This window comes from Leptinotarsa decemlineata, unplaced genomic scaffold (genome assembly GCF_025532065.1).
Source record: "Leptinotarsa decemlineata unplaced genomic scaffold, Ldec_3_MD MMD2_tig00001719_RagTag_RagTag, whole genome shotgun sequence".
Taxonomy (NCBI): domain Eukaryota; kingdom Metazoa; phylum Arthropoda; class Insecta; order Coleoptera; family Chrysomelidae; genus Leptinotarsa; species Leptinotarsa decemlineata.
This window is the reverse complement of record NW_027412569.1, coordinates 11806307-11827155: the sequence shown is the minus strand read 5'-3', so window position 1 is coordinate 11827155 and position 20849 is coordinate 11806307. Positions and strand designations below refer to the sequence as shown.

Below are 20849 nucleotides of genomic sequence, written 5' to 3'. Positions count from 1 at the left end.
TTATGGATGTTCACTAAATATCGTTCAGACATTGGCCTGTATTCAAGAAACACTTCATTGTGTGATTTTTAGTAAACATACACATATAAACCTCTATGTCTACAAAATATCCGTCATGAATGTCTGTATTCAAAAAACAGTTGGTATTACTAATACCAACCCCGATAATGTTCGTAGTGTTGATGAGTGGTTGGTTGTACTCTTTGGTTGGTATATGAATTAACTGACAGGTGACAGGTACCTCACGTCAAAGAAATATAAATTCATTTTATTAGTTTTGGCAGATTTATTAAGTTTTGTTTATCAACCCAGTGATCACCAATTTATTTCTATTTCGAATAGTTCAGCCACAGCTAGAAAACAACACAAATGTATTAGTTATTCGAGACCAATTTTCACCAGTGACGTATTTATTCTAGAAAATCACCACAACGGTAGGGTTATCCCAACTTTAAACAGTTTCCAAAATATTAATACAAAAGGTGCATTGAATAGTGTCTAGAAATTTACGTAACCGTACTCTATTTTCAAACAATGGCAATTAATTGATGTCAAAAGTTTGATCGTTATTTTTAGAACAGTTTCATTTGAGTCACGGATCATCTGCTGTTATTTGTTTTCGTATTCGCTCAATAAGGAATTGCTTGCCGATTTTACTCATCATCAACCTTGTCAACCCAAAGGAGATCAACTTTTCTACTCTGAAGGTAATTTGTTTTCATTGACAGTAATATAGTAGTGTGGGTTACCACTGAAATATCATTTCCATGTTTAATGTAGAAATTGTTTTTTTGTCTATTGTAAGATTAGTTGCTTATCAGTATCAGTCATTGTTTTACAAGGTGGGAGAAAAATTTTCTAGATCGTCTGCTAACTGAACCAGTTTCTGGATTTTTAGAAATATTCAAGCACTCAGTCGTAAGTCGCAAGTTGTAAGAAATCATAAGTAGTTTTTCATTAATTTTCTCTGGAATCGTTCATGTATGAGTATAGATATTATCTAATGTGTACATAATTATAGTATATTTGTGCAAGAGTTGAGTAGTATAAAACTAAAACACATGGATTTTTCATGACTTGAAACTTGCAAAATTCCTCTCATCTGCCACTCTCTAGTGACAAATGACGCAATAACGTTCAGATTATTAAAAGAGTTTTACATTACAGTAAACTATGATTCCCCATTTCAGTAGCGAAATGGCTGTCAAACAGAAAGTCATAGAATGTGTCGGTCAAGCGCAGGAGGCCCGCTTGCAAATAATCCTCAGAGCCCTGGAGGGCATATCCGCGCAAGACGGGCTGCAAGACAAGATATGCGTCCAGATTGTCAAGAGTCTGGGCAGCGTACCGATTCCCAGCAATGCAGTCAGCTACATGAAATTCATCGAGGACATAACGAAGGTGAGAGACATCCTAGCCAAGGAGTTCTGCAACAAGAAGCACACTTTCATCGCACTGAAGGCTTTGTACGACGAGATCTCCAATCCGGACCCCGAAAGGCAGCCTTCACCAGCCATGTCAATTGTTTTGCAGTTGATCGATCAGAGGAGCATCCCTCATGCGGTCAAATATATATTGGGGGCTGGTTATCCGGAACAGAACCTGGAAAGGGCGATCCACACACTTTGTAATTGGTTGAAGAAGTGTGCTTGGGCCGAGAATTTGGGGCCGCTGGTGTTGGCGTTTATGGAAGGGTTGGAAGCGGAACAACATTACGAGATCCTGATTGATGTCGCCTTAGCCGAGATTGAACCTCTCTTCAAGCTCCTGATGTTTCACAAGATAAGGAAAGCAGTGGGGCCCATTGTGCTCTATATGTTGTCCAGAAACCAGAATAATCCTCAGGTGAGTAAGAATTTTCAGTTGGAACTGTTTTTCAAACCGTTATATTTTTTAGTAGTGTCCTATTTTGTTTTTTTGTTTGATGTGACCTAAACTAACAATCTATGAATATGTTTGTATATTTTGTTTTCCTTTGAATGTACTTTCAAATGTATAAATAATGTAATGAAACAGAAATTTAGGGGTATTGATGGAAATTCCTCCTTCAATCGATCAAATCAAAATCAAACTTTGCCTAAAGATAACTTGTTGACAGAAACATCTATGAATGTAAAAGTAAAAATATAAAACACTACTCTCGAAGATGTGTTGATAATTTCGAAGAAATTTTCAAAAAATACAATCTATACACGTGAACGCGCTTCCAGGCGATATAATTAGGCTTTGACAGAAGTAAACTTGTCAAGGTAGCAAATGAAACATCTGGCCTCTGTGGAGTTCCCCAAGGGTCCGTGCTAGGTCCTACCTGGTTTCTTCTGAATGATTGATTTTCCAGATATCAATATTATTGGAAAAATTTCGCTATTTGCAGATGATACCATCTTTTTGTGGCATTGGAAAGACTTAGATTCTTTGGAGAACAATTTTGTAAATTGATTTAGAAAAAGTGAAGTGTTGGTGTTGTTCGAACTCAGTATGTTCTAAATTTAGCCAAACCATCATCACATAAGTCTGATTTTTTAACGAAATCCTCATTTTCAACATTGAACATCTGCAAAATTTTTGGGAGCTTGAAATTTGATCATATGAAGTAGGTGAACAAAATACTTTCATCAAGCTGTTAAGAATTTGTTTTTTCTATCTTCTTCTAATGCATTTCAGTATTGTCAATATTTTTTTTTCAAAAATAATGTCCCGGTATGATTTTTCAAAGCTAGGATAAAAATTTAAATCACTCCGGATAAAAATTGTCCAAATTTTCATCATATTTGATTTTTTATTTTTTCAATTAAGGATTTTAAACTGTGCTTTCATCTATATACTGAGTTAAGAAATCAGATTGGGTTATTCTTGAAACATCTGAGATCAGCAAATTCAAATCTGATTTACTTTTGGATATACCCCCTCAAAATCTATGTTTTTTTTCCTCCTTTTTATGAGCATATGCAACACACAAAACTTACATTGCTAAACAAAGATTTTGTAGGCATTTTCACCTAAAGTTCTCCAGAATCTGTTATTTTTTCTGGAAAATTGTTTTTTTCTCGAAATTAAATCTGTTTTCTTGTAATGACAGATTTCTTTCCTGAAAGTACAGCTTTTTCTTAAGATTGCAGCTTTTTTTTTATATTGAAGTTTTTTCTTGAAATTGTAGCCTTTTTTCGAGGTTCACCTCATTTCTTGAATTTACAGCCTTTTCCTTGAATGCATAGCTTTTTCTTGAATCCACAGCTCTTCTTTCGAATCTTTACCTTTTTTCTTTGAATCTTTTTTTACTTTTTCATCTAAATGTTGACTTTTTTTATTCTTTTTTTTTAAGTGTGGTTTTTTCCACAATCCTACTTTTCAAAAAAAATTGTAACTTTTTTTTAAATCGACTAAAATGAAATGACATCAATCATTTAAATGGAACACCCTGTATCTTTGAAATCAACGTTACTTTCAGAATCCGTTGATACCCCATAGTTGATATTTGAATTGGGGATTGAAACACATGGTCCATTCAGATGGCCTGCAAGATCACCTGACTTGGCCCCTTTAGACCTCCTTTAGAGCGTCGCGGGTTATCGCGAAAGGTACTATGAAACGATAAAACAACTTGGCGTTTTGTAAACTGTTTATGTTAGTTACTGAATACATTGTTAGAGATCGTATTGATAACAGATTCAATTTGAAAATGCCACTTCGACAGGACATTCATTTTGCCAAATTTCGGAAAAACACATGAATTTGCCACCATTTCCTATAAATTAGCTGCATATACTCTTTCATTTTTCTGTTATAAATTTGTGACACTCTCAACTCGTTTCTGTTATCAATAGTATCTCCAACAATGTACCCAGTAACTAACTAACTTGTAACAGTCCATCAAAGCTCCAAAAGTTGTTTTATTATTTCGCAGCAACTGCTCTGATAAACCGCGAGAACCTAAAAGAGGTCCAGAGGGGTTAAGTAGGGTGATCTTGCAGGCCGCATGACAGAACCATGTGTTCCAGTCCATAATTCAAATATCAAGTGTGGGGTATCGTTGGATTCAGAAAATTGTGTATAATTCGAAAATATTCAGTATACAGAGTGTTTCATTTAAAAATCAAACATTGCTGAAAAAAGGGAAGTTGGAAAAAAAATCCCGTTTCGTCATGAAGTGCCTGTTTGTTAGCATATTTGATGTTTCGAATTTCGTAAAAATAGCTTGGAAATAAAGAAAAATTAGGGGTATACTATGAGTCTGTGTCACCCTATATGTGTATCTGAAAAATGTCACATAAACATTAATGGCAAAGACATCTTCGTCACTTTCGGTTTTCCCTGTATAAAAGTTTACAATTTATTGTTCCTTGATACTTTTAGAGGTTTTTAAATGATCACTTTTTGCTTTCACACCTCTTTTTTGCAGATTCACGTTTCTGCTTTGGATTAGTTGATTGTCAATCAGATATTAGTTGTTTTAATGGGTTTTAATTTGTTTAACTTTCTATGTTGCGGAAATTGAGTTTGAGTTTTGAAAACTTGAAATTTTCGGAAAGAAGACGCGTGTTTCTGTGTATTTTACAAATTTTTTATTGACCTCCAGTTATTGTGGTATCAAACAGGTTAGTTTTTTTATTCTATTTTTTCGGGAGGGTTTCTCACAAGAGTTTCCACAATTGTTTTTTTTTCAATAAAACACGTTATCGTTTTGTTGCTAGGTTGAAAACGATTTCTTATTTTTTTTTTAAATACAGTTGCGCTTGGCATAATTTTCCGGATATTTTTATTGTCAGATCAACGAAATTATTCATTTAAGAATGCTTTGATAACCCAACAAATAACCATTTTCGTTTTTCTTTTTATGAATATTAAATTCGCTGAAGTTGCTAGATTTTCAATGTTTGAATTGATGAAATAGGCATTCCTACATACGATATGAGCTAATATGATTTTGGGACACACACATTTCTGTGGATTCAGTCCTTACTAGATAAGAATCAAATTGAAGATCTTTTTTTCTCATTGATGATTGTATTATTTGAATCATAAAATGAATAAATACAACTGTTGGTGCTGAAGCGATATTAATGATTGGCTTTTTTATCAGCAGTTAAAAAGTTATTAACAACTTCGGTGAGGATAAATAAACTCCAGGATAACTGAATTAGTAGCAAAGGATGAGAACCTCACCGAATACGAGTTGAATTTCCATCAGGAAGGTGCACCTCCATAGAATGTTGCTACCTCTGGCTTATTCTTAAACGAATAATTTCTTAGACATTATGTGCTATGGCAGGAGAGGTATCATAGAACGGCCTCCTATATTACCCTGCCTAACACCGTTAGACTTGAAAAAAATACTGAAAACCTAGGTGGCAATCCGCTGGCGGTTGAATGGCGGTTAATAACAGTAATAAACGCTAAAATTTTGAGATTGAAGTCAAAATTGAGAGTTCAAATTCAAGATTACTAGTCGAAATTACAATTTTGAAATCAAAGCCAAAGATTAATGTCGTAATTTCAAAATTAAAGTCAAAATATCGAGGCCCAAGTTGAAATTTCGAGATTTGAGACGTAACTTTATAATCAAAGCCAAAATTTTGAGGTGAAAGTCGTAATATCAAAATTCAAGTCAAAGTTTCGAGAGTAATGTCCCAATTTCGAAATTAAAGTCGAAATTTCGAGATTAAAGTCGAAATTTCGAGATTAAAGTCAAAATTTCAAAGGTTAAGTAAAAAATTTAAGAATGTAAGTTGTAATTTCGAAATTAAGGTTAAAATTTTGAGGGTAAAATCGAAATTTCTAGTTTAAGACAAAATTTTGAGGGTAATGTCGAAATTTCGAAATTGAAGTCAAAATTTCTAGATTAAAGTGGTGATTTCGAAAATTGAAGTCAAAATTTTGAAACTAAAGTCGGGGGTTAGTTCGAAATTTCTAGATTGAAGTTAAAATTTCGAAATTAGAGTTAAATTTTCGAGGGTAAAATCTTAATTTCTAGATTAATTTAAAAATTTCAAAAGTGAAATCGAAATTTCGATATTAAAGTCGAAATTTCGAGATTAAAGTCGTAATTTCGAAATTAAAGTCGTAATTTCGAAATTAAAGTCTTAATTTCGAAATTAAAGTTGAGGATGAAGTCCAAATTTCGAGGAAAAAGTTGAAATTTCAAGATTAAAGTCGAAATTTTTAGATTAAAGTGGTAATTTCAAAATTGTAGTCAAAATTTCGAAATTAATGTCGTAATTTCGAGATTAAAGTCGTAATTTCGAAATTAAAGTTGAAATTTGGAGGGTAAAGTCGAAATTTTGAGGATAAAGTCAAAATTTTGAGGGAAAAGTTGAAATTTCGAGATTAATGTCGTAATTTAGAAATTAAAGTCGAAATTTCGAAATTGAAGATAAAATTTTGAGGATAAAATCAAAATTTTGAGGGAAAAGTCGAAATTTCTAGATTAAAGTAAAAATTTCTAGATTAAAGTAAAAATTTCTAGATTAAAGTAAAAATTTCTAGATTAAAGTGGTAATTTCGAGATTAAAGTCGTAGTTTCGAAATTAAAGTCAAAATTTCGAGGGTAAAGTCGAAATTTCGAAATTAATGTTGAAATTTCGCGGGTGATGTCGAAATTTCTAGATTAAAGTCAAAATTTCGAAGGTAAAGTCGAAATTTTGATATTAAAAGTCGTAATTTGGAAAATAAAGTCAAAAATTCGACTCTTTCGAAATTTCGACTTCAGTCTTGAAAAATTTTAAAAACAAAGCACTGAACTTCATAACGTTGAGTATTTATTAACTTATTGTTTATTTTAAATTTACGTCGTTGAAGAAATATTATGAATAAATAGTTACTATTGTTATCATTCGCCAATAATCTGAATAATAATTAATCAACAGGTGTTTCACAAAATCATCCCGCTTGCCAGTACCGTTTTTCAAGCATTGGAAAAAGAGGGATCAGAATCAAGCATGAATTGTCTATACGAAATGGGTAACCTGCTCATGGCGTTGATGAACCATTTTCCTGATTACCCAGAACTATACCAACCTCTCACCGACGTACTTCTACCCCGCTTCGCCGACTCGGACTGCAAGCAAGTGTTGCGCTGCAAATCGTGGGAGGACGCATCGGGTTCGTATGTGCAGAATAAGTATTTCGTCGAAAAAGTCGGCCTGACCAATCTGGGAAATACCTGCTACATGAACAGCGTCCTTCAGGCGCTGTTCATGACGAAGACTTTCCGAAACGAGGTGCTGTTATGTAACAATGACATTTCGCAGTTGTTCATCAAACTGCAAGAGCTGTTCGCCTTGCTGCAGTTTTCGAATAGGGCAGCCCTATCGCCGAACGATATTTTGGATCTGGCAAGGCCTCCAGGCTTCATTGCCGGCCAACAGCATGATAGCTCGGAGTTTTTAGGGTTCCTGCTGGATACGTTGCACGAGCAGGAGAACAATTTCATCAAAATGACGAGTGCTTCGGAAGGTGAGTGATTTTGTTGGTTAACCAGAATGCCTCTCAGCTTTTGCTCCAGAATTTCATTTGTAGTGTTCTTTCATCTGTAAGGTAACCATCTCTATGTTTCAAGTCTAGATTTTAGTTGCATGTTCGTAGTTGACAGGTGGCGTTGACAGGTGGCGTTGACAGGTGGCATTGACAGAGGTAGTGGCGCCCTCTCTAGTTTCTTGTTTTCATGCATACAACCATACACCTGTACTGAGTCAAACATTCGTTTGCCACATCAGATGTGGCTGATGGAAAGGGTTGATTGAGCTATCATTGAATATACAGGTTTCACCAGGTGTTCATTTACTCTGTAAATAAAAGCAAAAATTATTGTATTCATTATTCACAAGCGTTCGCCTTTTGTGTTGTTCGGAAACGCATAAGGGCCACACATTCTTATTATTTATTTCTTGTAAATTGCAATTTTGAATTTTGACTTTCTTTAAAGTCGATATTTCGAGTTCAAGGTAGTAATTTAGAGTTTAAAAGTCGAAATTTAAAAAATCGTACTTTGGAGTTGAACAGTCATCATTTTGAGTTAAAAAGTCGTGATTTCGAGATTGAAGTCAAAATTTTTAGTAGTCTTAATTTCTAGTTGAAAAGTCATAATTTCGATGTTGAAGTCCAAATTTTTAATTTGAAGTCGTAATTTCGAGTTTAAAGTCTAAATTTTGAGTGTAAAGTCATAGTTTCGAGTTAAAAAGTCTTATTTCGAGTTAAAAAGTCATAACTTCAAGATTGAAGTCCATATTTTGAGTTAAAAGTCGTAATTTTGAGATTAAAGTTAAAATTTTGAGTATGAAGTCGTAGTTTCTAGTTAAAAGCCGCAATTTTGAGTTTAAAGCCGCAATTTTGAGTTTAAAGCGGTAATTTCGAGTTAAAAGCATTAATTTCGAGTCAAAAGCCGTAATTTCAAGTTTTAAAAGCCATAATTTCGAGGTAAAAAGTCAAAATTTCGATATTGAAGTCTAAATTTTTAATTTGAAGTCGTAATTTCGAGTTTAAAGTCTAAAGTTTGAGTGTAAAGTCATAATTTCTAGTTAAAAAGTCTTAATTTCGAGGTTAACTTTTAAATTTTTAGTGTAATGTCGTAATTTTGAGTTAAAAAGTCGTAATTTCGAGTTAAAAAGTGGTAAGTTCGAGATTGAAGTCCATATTTAGAGTTTAAAGTCGTACTTCCGAGTTAAAAAGTTGTAATTTTGAGATTAAATTTTAAATTTTGAGATTAAATTTTGAGTGTAAAGTCGTAGTTTCTAGTTAAAAGCCGTAATTTTGAGTCAAAAGCCGTAATTTCGAGTTAAAATCCGTAATTTCGAGTTAAAATCCGTAATTTCGAGTTAAAAGCCGTAATTTAAAGTTTTAAAAGCCATAAATTCGAGCTAAAAAATCAAAATTTCGAGATTGAAGCCTAAATTTTTAGTGTACAGTTGTTATTTCTAGTTGAAAAGTCGTCATTTCGAGTTAAAAAGCCTTAATTTCAAGGTTAACTTCAAAATTTTTAATGTAAAGTCATAATTTCGAATTAAAAAGTCGTAATTTCGAGTTGAAAAATGGTAATTTCAAGATTGAAGTCCAAATTTTGAGTTTAAAGTCGTACTTCCGTGTTAAAAAGTCGTAATTTTGAGATTAAAGTTTGAATTTTGAGTGTAAAGTCGTAGTTTCTAGTTGTGTGCTGTAATTTTGAGTTAAAAGCCATAATTTCGAGTTAGAAAGTCAAAATTTCGAGATTGAAGTCTAAATTTTCAGCGTAAAGTCGTAATTTCGAGTTAAAAAGTGGTAATTTCAAGATTGAAGTCTAAATTTTAGGTTTAAAGTCGTACTTCAGAGTTAAAAAGTCGTAATTTTGAAATTAACTTTTAAATTTTGAGTGTAAAGTCGTAGTTTCTAGTTAAAAGCCGTAATTTGATTTAAAAGCCGTAATTTCGAGTTTTTGAAGTCGTAATTTCGAGTTAAAAAGTCAAAATTTCGAGATTGAAATCTAAATTTTGAGTGTAAAGTCGTAATGTCTAGTTAAAAAGTCGTCATTTCGAGATTGAATTTTACGACTACACTCAAAATTCAGTTTCGAGATTGAAGTCTGAATTTTGAGTGTAAAGTTATAATTTCTAGTTAAAAAGTCGTCATTTCGAGTTAAAAAATCTTAATTTCGAGATTATCTTCTAAATTTTTAGTGTAAAGTCGTAATTTCGAGTTAAAAAGTCGTAATTTTGAGTTGAAAAGTCGAAATTTTGAGTGTTAAATCGCAATTTCAACATTGGAGTCTAAATTTTGAGTTTGAAGTCCTAATTTCTAGTTAAAAAGTTATAATTTTCAGTTAAAAAAGTCGTAATTTTGAGTTAAAAAGTCATAATTTCGTGATTGAAGTCTTAATTCTGTTTAAAAAAATCTGTTTGAAATCTGTTTTTTCGTTAACCAGCTGTCGCACCCCTACCAACGACAACCCTCAGAAGTCGAAACTTGTGCGAGCTAGGGATTAACGAGGCCGTACCCTTTAACGTGTGATTCCTAACACGTCATTATAGTCGAGTCATAATTTCAAGTGTAAAATCAAAATTTCGAGATTAAAGTCTAAATTTCTAGTTTCAAAGTCGTAATTTCCAAGAAATGAATAATAAAAATATGTGGCCTCTCTGCCCTTCTGTAGAATTGAGTTATAAAAAATTGATGTAGCCCTTAAAATATTATAAATCATACAAGGCTTTTCCTTATATGTGTATATATTACCAAATATATACACCTTAGTTTTATCGACATCACATACTATCACCAACTTGTTTGTTCCAGCTCATACTCATATATAGTGCTTGTAGTAGTAGTTGTTAGTTGAGTGCTTTGCTAGCTAATAAAAAACTGTAGGAAATCACAAAAGTGAGAAGAGATGCAAGTTAGTTCACTATCCTAAAATTCACGTTTGACTTGTTACACAGATGAAGGTGCCGCAGCAGTCACACCTACCGTAGTGCAGCAGTCTTTCGGCGGCAAGACGCTGACTGTCTCACGATGCGGAGAGTGCGGAACACAGAGCGAGCGTATCGACAATTTCAGGGATCTGCAGCTGTCCTTCCCCAACCGCGACGAAAACCAAACAGTACAAACCCTCCTGGAATACTACCTGCAGCCTGAAAAGTTAACGGACGATAACAAATACCATTGCGAGCAGTGCAGTCGGTTGACCGACAGCGAGAGGATAACGAGGATAATGGAGCCTCCGACTAGATTGACGCTGACGCTGAAGCACTTTCACTACGACCCGGCTTCCCACCAGCGCACCAAGTTGCTCCAGACGGTCGCTTTGGACGAGCACCTCACCTTGGATAACTGCCGTTACGAGCTGTACGCTGTTGTAGTGCATTGCGGCTCTAGTTTGGACTCGGGACACTACTACACGCTAGCCAAAGACAAGTCGAATTGGTTCAAATTCAACGATTACTCGGTGACGAAAGCTGCGCCGGAGTGTTTGAGTCGGTTAAAGCCGCCGGAGACTCCTTATATACTATTCTACAGTAGGGAGGACGTTTCAGATATGGAGGACCTGCCGGCCGCAGTGCTCCCTCCTAGGTTACAACTAGTTTTGGGTAAAGACAACGCCGAATTCAAACGGGATAGGGAACGTAGGTCTGTGAAGTTGTACAGTATTAACCAGGACAAAAACGACGAACCTCCCCCACCGGGGTGCGGCGGAGGCGGGTTTTCGGCCTCGTCGGGTAATATGTTTGTGTGCTAGCGACCGAAAGAGTGGTGTATATAGGGAGAGATGTGTTTGAAATTCAACTGTAACTCTACAATATTTATACTTATAAATATATTTTATATAAGGTTCACTTGTTGGCTTTTCTATGGTCCGGATTCGCGTGGCGTGAGGAACACAACTGGTCAACTATTATTTGTATAGCTGTATTTAGAATGTTCGACTCTTATGTGATATGTTGGGAGTTGGTATTAGACTGTTTTCAACTCACTTTAGTTTCTGTTTGTGATTCATTTCTTGGCCCGTTTAGGGAGGAGTGTGTCTCGCAAGTTAATATAGTTTGTTTTTGAATAAAAGCCGTTATTTTGAAAAAGTTGTTTCATTTATTTTCAGTGGTTTTTTGCCACTTTTACAGTTATTATTTATTCCTGATATTTCATTGCAAAAATGCATGTTAACGTGTGTCCTAATTTGCTTTGTTTTCGAGTGAAACAGGGTGTCGAAGTTTTACTAAAAATGTTTCTATTTTATTGATAACTCGCATTTATTTACGCCGATTTTGATTAAATTACGTTTGTTTGTTGTGAGCAACAAGGGACTTCTTTTCATGAAATTAGATTTGGAATTTCAATTCCAGTGACGTCGCAAAGGGTTACTTAATTGATTTTTATGGTGAAAATGATGGTACGCCTCTGTTTTCGGCAAGTTTGATATTTGAAATAGCTAAATTCTATAGACTCAGAAACAGTGGCGTCGCGGAGGCTTACTCAGTTGATATTTATGGTAAAAATAATTGTACACCACTGTTTTCGCCAACTTTAATATTCAGTATGAGCGACTCAGAGTCAGTGGCGTCGCAGAGGTTTACTCAGTTGATATTTATGGTAAAAATAATTGTGCGCCACTGTTTTCGCCAAGTTTAATATTTGAAATAGCTGAATTCTATCGACTCAGAATCAGTGGCGTCGCAGGGGGTTACTCAGTTGATTATTATTGTTAAAATCATAGTGCGCCATTGTTTTCGCCAACTTTAATATTTGACTTGATTAAATTCTATCGACTCAGAATCAGTGGCGTCGCAGGGGGTTACTCAGTTGATTATTATTGTTAAAATCATAGTGCACCACTGTTTTCGCCAAGTTTAATATTTGAAATGACTAAATTCTATCGACTCAGAGTCAGTGGCGTCGGAGGGGTATACTCAGTTGATATTTATAGCAAAGATCATTGTACGCCACTGTTTTCGCCAACTTTAATATTTGACTTAGCTAAATTCTATCGACTCAGAATCAGTGACGTCGCAGGGGGTTACTCAGGTGATTATTATTGTTAAAATCATAGTGCGCCACTGTTTTCGCCAAGTTTAATATTTGAAATGACTAAATTCTATGGACTCAGAGTCAGTGGCGTCGCAGGGGGATACTCAGTTGATATTTATGGCAAAGATCATTGTGCGCCACTGTTTTCGTCAAGTTTGATATTTGAAATAGCTGAATTCTATCGACTCAGAATCAGTGGCGTCGCAGGGGGTTACTCAGTTGATTATTATTGTTAAAATCATAGTGCGCCACTGTTTTCGCCAAGTTTAATATTTGAAATAGCTGAATTCTATCGACTCAAAATCAGTGACGTCGCAGGGGGTTACTCAGTTGATTATTATTGTTGAAATCATAGTGCGCCACTGTTTTCGCCAAGTTTAATATTTGAAATGACTAAATTCTATTGAGTCAGTGGCATCGCAGGGGTTACTCAGTGGATATTTATGGTAAAAATCATTGTACACCACTGTTTTCGCTAAGTTTGACATTATTTGAAACAGCTGAACTCTATTAATCGCAGTCAGTGGCGTCGCAAGGGTTACTTGATTGATATCAATGGTAAAAAATCATTGTACGCCATTGTTTTTGCCAAATTTGATATTATTTGAAACAATGTAACGTTATAGACTCGGAGTCAGTGGCGTCGCAGGAGGTTACTTGATTGACAGTCATGGTAAAAATCATAGTATGCCACTGTTTTCGCAAAGTTTGTTATTATTTGAAAAAGCTGAACTTTATCGAATCAGAGTCACTGGCGTAAAAATCCGGACATATTTTTGAAGAGGAGGTTTCATACAAAAGCACCAATAATGAAAAACTAATATCTTGCTTATTCAACGTATATCGGACAATTGCGAAGAAATTTTTTCAACTTGGTGCATTTGTATAAAAGCTTATTTCCCAACACTTCTTTTATTGATTTTTCAATCTGAGCAAATATCAAATTTGGAGCAAAACAGTGGCGTACAATGATTTTACCATAAATATCAATCAGGTAGCCTTCTGTGACGCCACTGGATTTGTCGTCTATAATGTAATTCCATGAAAAGAAGTCCCTTGTTACTGCTAATAAACACATCTAGTTTCATTGAAATCGGCAAGAATTTTGAGTTGTTAATAAAAAAACAATATTTTTGGTTAAATTTTACACTCTGAATTGTAAAAGAAGAATGAATTCTATATTGGTCTTCAAATAGTGGTGTTGACTGTCCATAAATTATAATTTTGCCATAAAACTGTAATGTCTATAATAGTACTCTTTTAAACAAAATCACAATATTTTTCTTAATTTTAAATGTCTTAAATTTTGTCTAATTATTGAAATATAAATAAATCACAGGTTGCACGATAATAAACACCAATTGAAGTCTATGAATAATAGTATTAAGTTGTTAGAATTGAAAAAAGCGTATCTCAAATTTTTGTTGATGATCACTACTCCTTATCTCTTAGAGTACCACAGGGTTCCATTTTGAGACCTTTTTTGTTGGTCATCTATACCACTGATATCTCGTCCATCAGGAATTATGAAATACAGGCTTATACTAATGACACACAGTTGTGTATGCGAGTTTCCTGAGGCACAAAATATCTTCAACGCTGATCTAGATTTGATCAATTGTCTATCAAGTGGAACATGTATGATGGAATTGCTTGTGTTTTGTTCTTATAAAAAACCTCCCACTTGCTCAATATAAAAAACCGTATGATTCATCATTTGGACTGTTTTGTTCATAAATTAATTATTCTTTTCCACTCTCCCCTCTTAATACAAAAACTTATTCTGCGTGAAGATATACACTCAATAAATATTGGGAAAAAACAAATTAACTCTGACACTACATGGCACTGCACAGTTTCAGTGATCATTTCTTTTCAAACTCGATTAATTGCCTGAGCAATTGAAGCAATTCAATATCAGGAAATTTAAATACAAATTAAAAATATATCTGTGACATTCACTAAACTCTATTTTTGCTCATTGTACAAATAAATATTGAATGAGCAACAAATCAAATTGATTTGTCAACTCTTTAGGGGATAATTAGCAAGTAATATTTTTATTTTTCTTTTGTCATGGTACCATCACCAATAATTGTTTTTTTTTAATTTCTGTATATTCGCATTTTTTATGGAGTGGTGCTTGTTGGTTGAGTTTGAGTAGTTCTGAGCTGGGCTTCACCAACGAGTACCGAATTTCCTGTGTAACTTTTTTCTCATTGCTCTTTGTATTTTTTTTTATTTTCAATAAAGCCGATTTATTTTTATTATTGATATAATTGCTTCTACGATAAATGGCTGCCACTTCATAATCACATGTTCTTTGAAAGGGTCAGTGTTTTTTCTGTTGTTTTGAACTTTTTGCAATCTGAAAAATGAACAAAGCTGGACTCTGATTTAGATTTGTTTATTTTTCAGCTTTTGAAAAATCAAAACCCCGAGAAAATCGGCAAAAATCCTGTATGCCTTGTCATTATGTTGTGTTACACCACAGAAATATAATTAACACTATATTTTTGTGTTATACGCAAGTTAGTCCAGTCATCTTAGTAAGTTTACCTCGAAATTTGAGATAGTCAGCTATAACTCACGTTTTGACATTCTAAAAGTTGTCTCAAAACCTCTCACAAGAATCGATTTTCTGCAACTATCTTGTTTCCTATGAGTTTTTAGCTATTTGTATTGACTAATTGTAAAGGATTAAATTCACTACGTCTTTCATTCCAAAAAAAATGTATGCGTTGAATTGTTTCTGAGATAGAAGGCGGAGATCTTGTAGCTCATATCAATAACTTTATAAAAACAAATAATTCTCAATCAATGTTTTTATTAAAAAATATTCCATACATTTATGATCGTGGAAATTTAAAGAAATCAATAAAAAATATGTTATCTAGTTATCTCTCAACTATGTGATAATAATTAAGTATTGTAGAATGTATTTATTAAATTCATATCAACTCCACTTGACAGATCATGTGTCTAAACTTGATAGATAACCCACTTGTTGATTGCCCTGAACACGGAACACCTATATATGACAAATTGAAAGAACTAAAACTTATAATTTCAAGTATCTTCTTCTTCATCGTCGTCTTCCCACCGCTGTAGTATTTCAATGTCTTATTTTTATCGTCTTCAACGACATTTACGATAGGAAAATACCGACAGATGTCGTCTATCTTGACTTTGCCAAGGCTCTCGACGGGGTCCCAGTGAGGAGGCTAATGCACAAACTTGACACACACGGTATCCGAGGCCAACTAATCCTATGGATTGCAAATTACATGACAGATAGAACTTTCACGGTCAAAGTGGGTCACTCTTTTTTTTCGCACAGACAAGTCACAAGTGGAGTTCCCCAGGGATCTGTTCTTGGCCCGCTCCTCTTCGTTGTTTATGCAAGTGATCTTGCTCTTCACATAAAGTCCATCAAGTCGTTTTATGCCGATGATACTAAACTGTATGGAAATGCCTTAGACGAACATCATTCCCTTCAAGAAGACCTCAACTTGATTAGTCAGTGGTGCAAGGAGTGGCTTCTACCTCTTAACGGAAGGAAGAGGTAGAAGGAAGGAAGGAAAGAACAATCCACTCCATACGTACACAATAAGCGGTCAATCATTACGTACAGTGTCCTCACATGTAGACTTGGAAGTGACTATTAATACTGACTTAACTTGGTCCGAGCATGTAATATCCACATGCAAACGCGCACACACACTGATTTACCTCATCCTCAAAGCGTTCCTCCATCTATCATATTAAAGTTCCATAAAACTCTACAAAACCTACGTTCGTCCAATCATGGAGTATGCAGGTCCAGTGTGGTGTCCTGTGTCTTGTTGAAAAATGTACAGCGTCGAGCCACACGTATGACTTTTGGTGAAGTGCGTCCAAGCTATCCCGAAAGACTGAGGATGGCACAACTGCTAGCTTTTGACCAACGTCGACTCCGTGGGGACCTCATCATATCTTTCCTTATAGCTAAGTATAACTATGCTAATCAGAAAGAACTTTTTGTTTTCAACAATGATTCGCGGTTACGTGATCACACACTCAAATTAAAAAAGGAAAAATTCGCAACGAGGCAGAGACAATATTTTTTGCTGAATCGTATTTTCGAAACATGGAATAACTTACCCAACGATGTTATGAATTCCGACTCAGTGAACAGTTTCAAAAACAAAATAGACACTTGCTTATTTGCTTAATCGCCTCTATGCATATATTGATTATTTTTCTTTTCTTTTTGCATGCACTTAATTAACTTGTTGATATCCTTCGTTTTTAGGCTTACATAGGACTTTGTCCTCAGCCTTTATTTATATTTAATAATAGATAATAATGATAATGTTTCAGTCAACATATTGATGAGGTTTTCTTTATATGGCGGGACTGCCGGTTGACCTTAAATGATGCTCTAACCACACGCTCTCCGCCCTCTATCTCGATATCGATTCAACGTATAAAAAAACGTTTGAAACAAAAGTTGTAGGGAATTCAATCTTCTACAATCCTCTACAAATATTTAATGCGAAAATCCCATAGGAAACGAGATATTTGCAAAGAATCGATTTTAGCGACCTTTGACCTTAGATTTTAACAACTTTCAGGATGTTAAAATACAATTTCATACGACTTGGCTCGGAATTTGAGCTGGGTACCTCTAATTTCGAGATACCTAATTTTGACTAAGATACCTGGACCAAGTAATCTTTGAAATCCTTGCTTAACCTGTCAGTCTTGTTATACAGATGAAGCAGCTGCCTCACTTACACAAACGACCATCGAGCGACTATTCGTAGGGAAATCAATGTCCGTCTTAACATGCGGAGAATGCGTGACCAAGAGCAAGCACATAGACAATTTCAAGGACCTCCAGCTCTCGTTCCCCAGCAACTGTGAAGGCTCAAGCGTGCAAACTCTTCTGGATAATCTCCTGCAACCGGAGAATCTGTCCGGGGACAACCAGTACCACTGTGATCATTGCGGCAAACTGACCGATAGCGAGAGAAGAGTGACGATATCAGAACCACCGAGGAAGTTGATACTAACCGTGATGTGCTTCCGCTATGACGCAGACGAGCAGAGCCGTTTGAAGATTTTGCAAACACTGACCTTGAACGAAAGCATCGTCGTGGATGAGTGCTTCTACGAGCTTCACGCCGTCGTCGTCCACCAAGGCCATTCGGTGGATTCCGGCCATTACTACACGTTTGCCAAAGACAAAGAGGGTTGGTTCAAGTTCAACGACGACATTGTCACCACGACCACATGGGAGGAGCTGGTGCGCTTGGAACCACCGGAAATGCCCTACCTGCTGTTTTACAGTCGGATAAAGGAGTCGCATGTGGAAGACATAACATTACAAGAACTGGGAGCTAGTTTGAGGTCGATCTTATTGAACGAAAACGTAGATACACCGCATATTGTCCGAGTGAATCCGGAACATCAACTGATAAACAGAATGGCGCCTAATGAAATATCTTCTCAGCAGGATAAGGACATATACAGCCTGCAGCAAAAGGAGCATAGACCGCTCCTCCTGAATGAATGTTACAACAATAATAACAATAATATTGCCCGAGGGAACCCGGGGCTTCCACTGATGTACAGAATGGCGCCTAGTGAAATATCTTCTCAGCAGGATATGGACATATACAGACTGCGGCAAAAGCAGCATAGGCCGCTCTTCCTAAATGAATGTTACAACAATAATAACAATGATAATAACAACGACAATAACAACGATAATAACAACGATAATGATAGTCTTGAGTCTACTTTTTATGAGGATTTTATGGACATTGATCCCAACATGCCTGAACTGGAAGAGAGGGAGAGGCCATTTGCTCGCTTAGGGTTCAGGTAATGTGAAACTTTTGTAGCCTACTTAAAGACGACCAATATCTAGGTATTGTACGGATATTTAATAAAACCATTCAACCGTATTCGAGCCATGCTAATATTGACAAATATTTCTCGAGAGGTTCTCTATCGATCGGGGATCTTTGAAATCAACATTTTTTTTAGTTTTCCAAAGCTCAAGCTTGTTTATAGTAGATTGTTCTGAAGTATCTGGCGTGAAATGAATCAAATACATTTAAAAACTTTTTTCAATACACGTTTGGCATATCGAGTAGCATCTTTGGGCAATGATTGTAACTATTTTTATTCAATTTCTACGGTGTCTCTGACTCAACTGTCAAGCGGAGGAATGAAGGGGCTAATCAGCATTTTTTTGAAATGAACATTTCGAAAATTTTGTCATTCGTTTCCTCAAAATGTTTTTCCGTGTATTTTTTAAACCAAGAACATGTAACATTCCTCATAGATGTTATATTGAATGTTCAAATATTTAATTTCCCACACATTTTCAATACTGAATAACAGACCATAAATGTAAACAAAACAAATTCATTGCAGAATCTATGAACATAATATACACATGATAGAAATATTTTGCAAGCAAAACTTTCAATTCTCAACTAAATTTCCAAAAGAAATCACTGGAAAACCTTACTTTTCCTCCAACAGTTTATGCAGAGACACCACGTTTTGTGAAGATTTCTGGAATTATCAGTCGCCTCTATCACTTATTCAAAAGTATGTATGTGCTTCAAGTTCTCTGATTTATAAACATATTATCTGAGCTTTTTGTTTCTGACTTTATCAGAACATAATTTGTGAGATGAAAAACATTAACATTCAGGTACAGATGGGTCTCTTGTCACTGTTCACACTTTTCACATTATTAAATCATCATTTCCAAGCTTGAAAGCACCAATAAATCTAGTGTCATGACTTTTTTTTTCTACAGTTCCTGATTCTATGGCTGTTCATGTAAGATTGAAGAATGTTGTGTTTCATGAAATCGAATATGTTTTTGTACTATACATGAGTAACATTCAGCTTAGATTCACATCCACGAAAATCAAATATCGCTTTTGAAATAGCTATACATTTTCTAAATGACTTACTAATCTATAATATCGTTCAAAAAAATAGTGTCAGGACATTGACTTTACTGAATAAATAGAAATTTTTTCCCCCGTCATGCAAAAAGGGGCTGTTTTGAGTAACATTTTTTTATTACATGTTTCATTTGAGTTTGCTTCACTTTTTAAAGGAACATTTGAGTGCCAAAATTATTGTTGTATTTTTCAATCTAATATTTCTCACTGATTCATACAACAAACTTTCAATTTTTCTTTCATTTTCACTCTAACAGTAAAGATTAAAAATTCAGCATAAATGTGATTAGTCACAAGAGTCGAATTGACAATAGTTTACTAAGATGAAGGCTTGATCCTAATATAATAATGATAATAATTAAATGATATAGATATAGAAATAAAATACTTTGTCTAATTTCCACTTACTTAATGTATTGATATTAATACAACCGAGGTTTCGGTTTTAACACCATTCTCAAGTATTCTAACACTACTTTTCCACAGAATACTTGAGAATGGTGTAAAAACCGAAACCTTGGTCGTATTAATATCAATACATTAAATAAGTGGAAATTAGACAAAGTATTTTATTTCTACATCTATATCATTTAATTGAAGATGAATTTCCACAAAATAAATAAGTATTTAATATCACAAAAAAAAGATAATAATATCAATATATAAGGTCATTAATATACTTGAATAGGATAGAGTTTGTAATGAAAATTAGTTACAATTGTCTGTCAAAGGTCGAAAAATGAACCTCATTTTTGACACTGGTATATTTTTTATCATATTTTCAATATTATTTTGGCATACCATTCAAGTTTCTTCGCAGAATCATGGTGATGAATATTGGCTAAGTATCCAAAAACTTATATATTTTGCTAGGTAGTATAGGCAGACCAGGAGTAGGAAAAATGTTATTATTTTAGGTGTACATTTGTTAAGTATATGTTAATGTAAAAATGTTGAACTTTTGTGTTGTGATAACAATTTTAATGTAGTGAAACTTTCTGGCTATATTCTTCTTTTCTTACAATTGAAAAATAAGTATTCAGTCATATGAACTTCCTTTGTTCTTCAATAAATATGATAGTTCCGATTGATGTTGTTTTATTTCAGTAAATCATTTATCGCTTCCCTTTACTTCAAAAAATATTCAAAATATTTTTTACAGAATTATCATATTGTCACCTATATTTTTACATTTTGAAAAACATTCACCTGACACACCAGTACTGACAGTTGGCACATGACAACTGACTTTTTAGTCATTTTTTCTACGTCAATAGACGATTCCAGTACCCCTATTCAGTGTTGCCACTATAAGATTTTCGGGTCCAAATTGACTGACATTTTCTACGCCTTTTTGGAATAATTCAAAGCCGGAACAGACAGAATTTTCAA

The 20849-nt window shown here is 34.6% G+C and overlaps 1 protein-coding gene across 4 annotated transcripts; it reads left to right on the top strand.

Annotated features, from left to right (window-relative positions):
* Positions 1-213: 213 nt before the first annotated feature.
* On the top strand, positions 214-20544 carry DUBAI (Deubiquitinating apoptotic inhibitor). Of its 4 annotated transcripts, XM_023171470.2 has the most exons (5): positions 215-434; positions 577-707; positions 1191-1845; positions 6864-7452; positions 17238-20544. In XM_023171470.2, the coding sequence occupies exons 3-5, from the start codon at positions 1198-1200 to the stop codon at positions 18353-18355; spliced, it is 2355 nt and encodes a 784-aa protein (XP_023027238.1). In that variant the 5' UTR covers positions 215-434; positions 577-707; positions 1191-1197; the 3' UTR covers positions 18356-20544. The 4 variants fall into 4 exon arrangements, with proteins under 4 accessions (XP_074032624.1, XP_023027238.1, XP_023027245.1 ...); XM_074176523.1 differs by lacking the exon at positions 577-707 and having other exon boundaries at positions 214-434; XM_023171477.2 differs by lacking the exons at positions 215-434; positions 577-707 and adding an exon at positions 780-918.
* Positions 20545-20849: the final 305 nt, after the last annotated feature.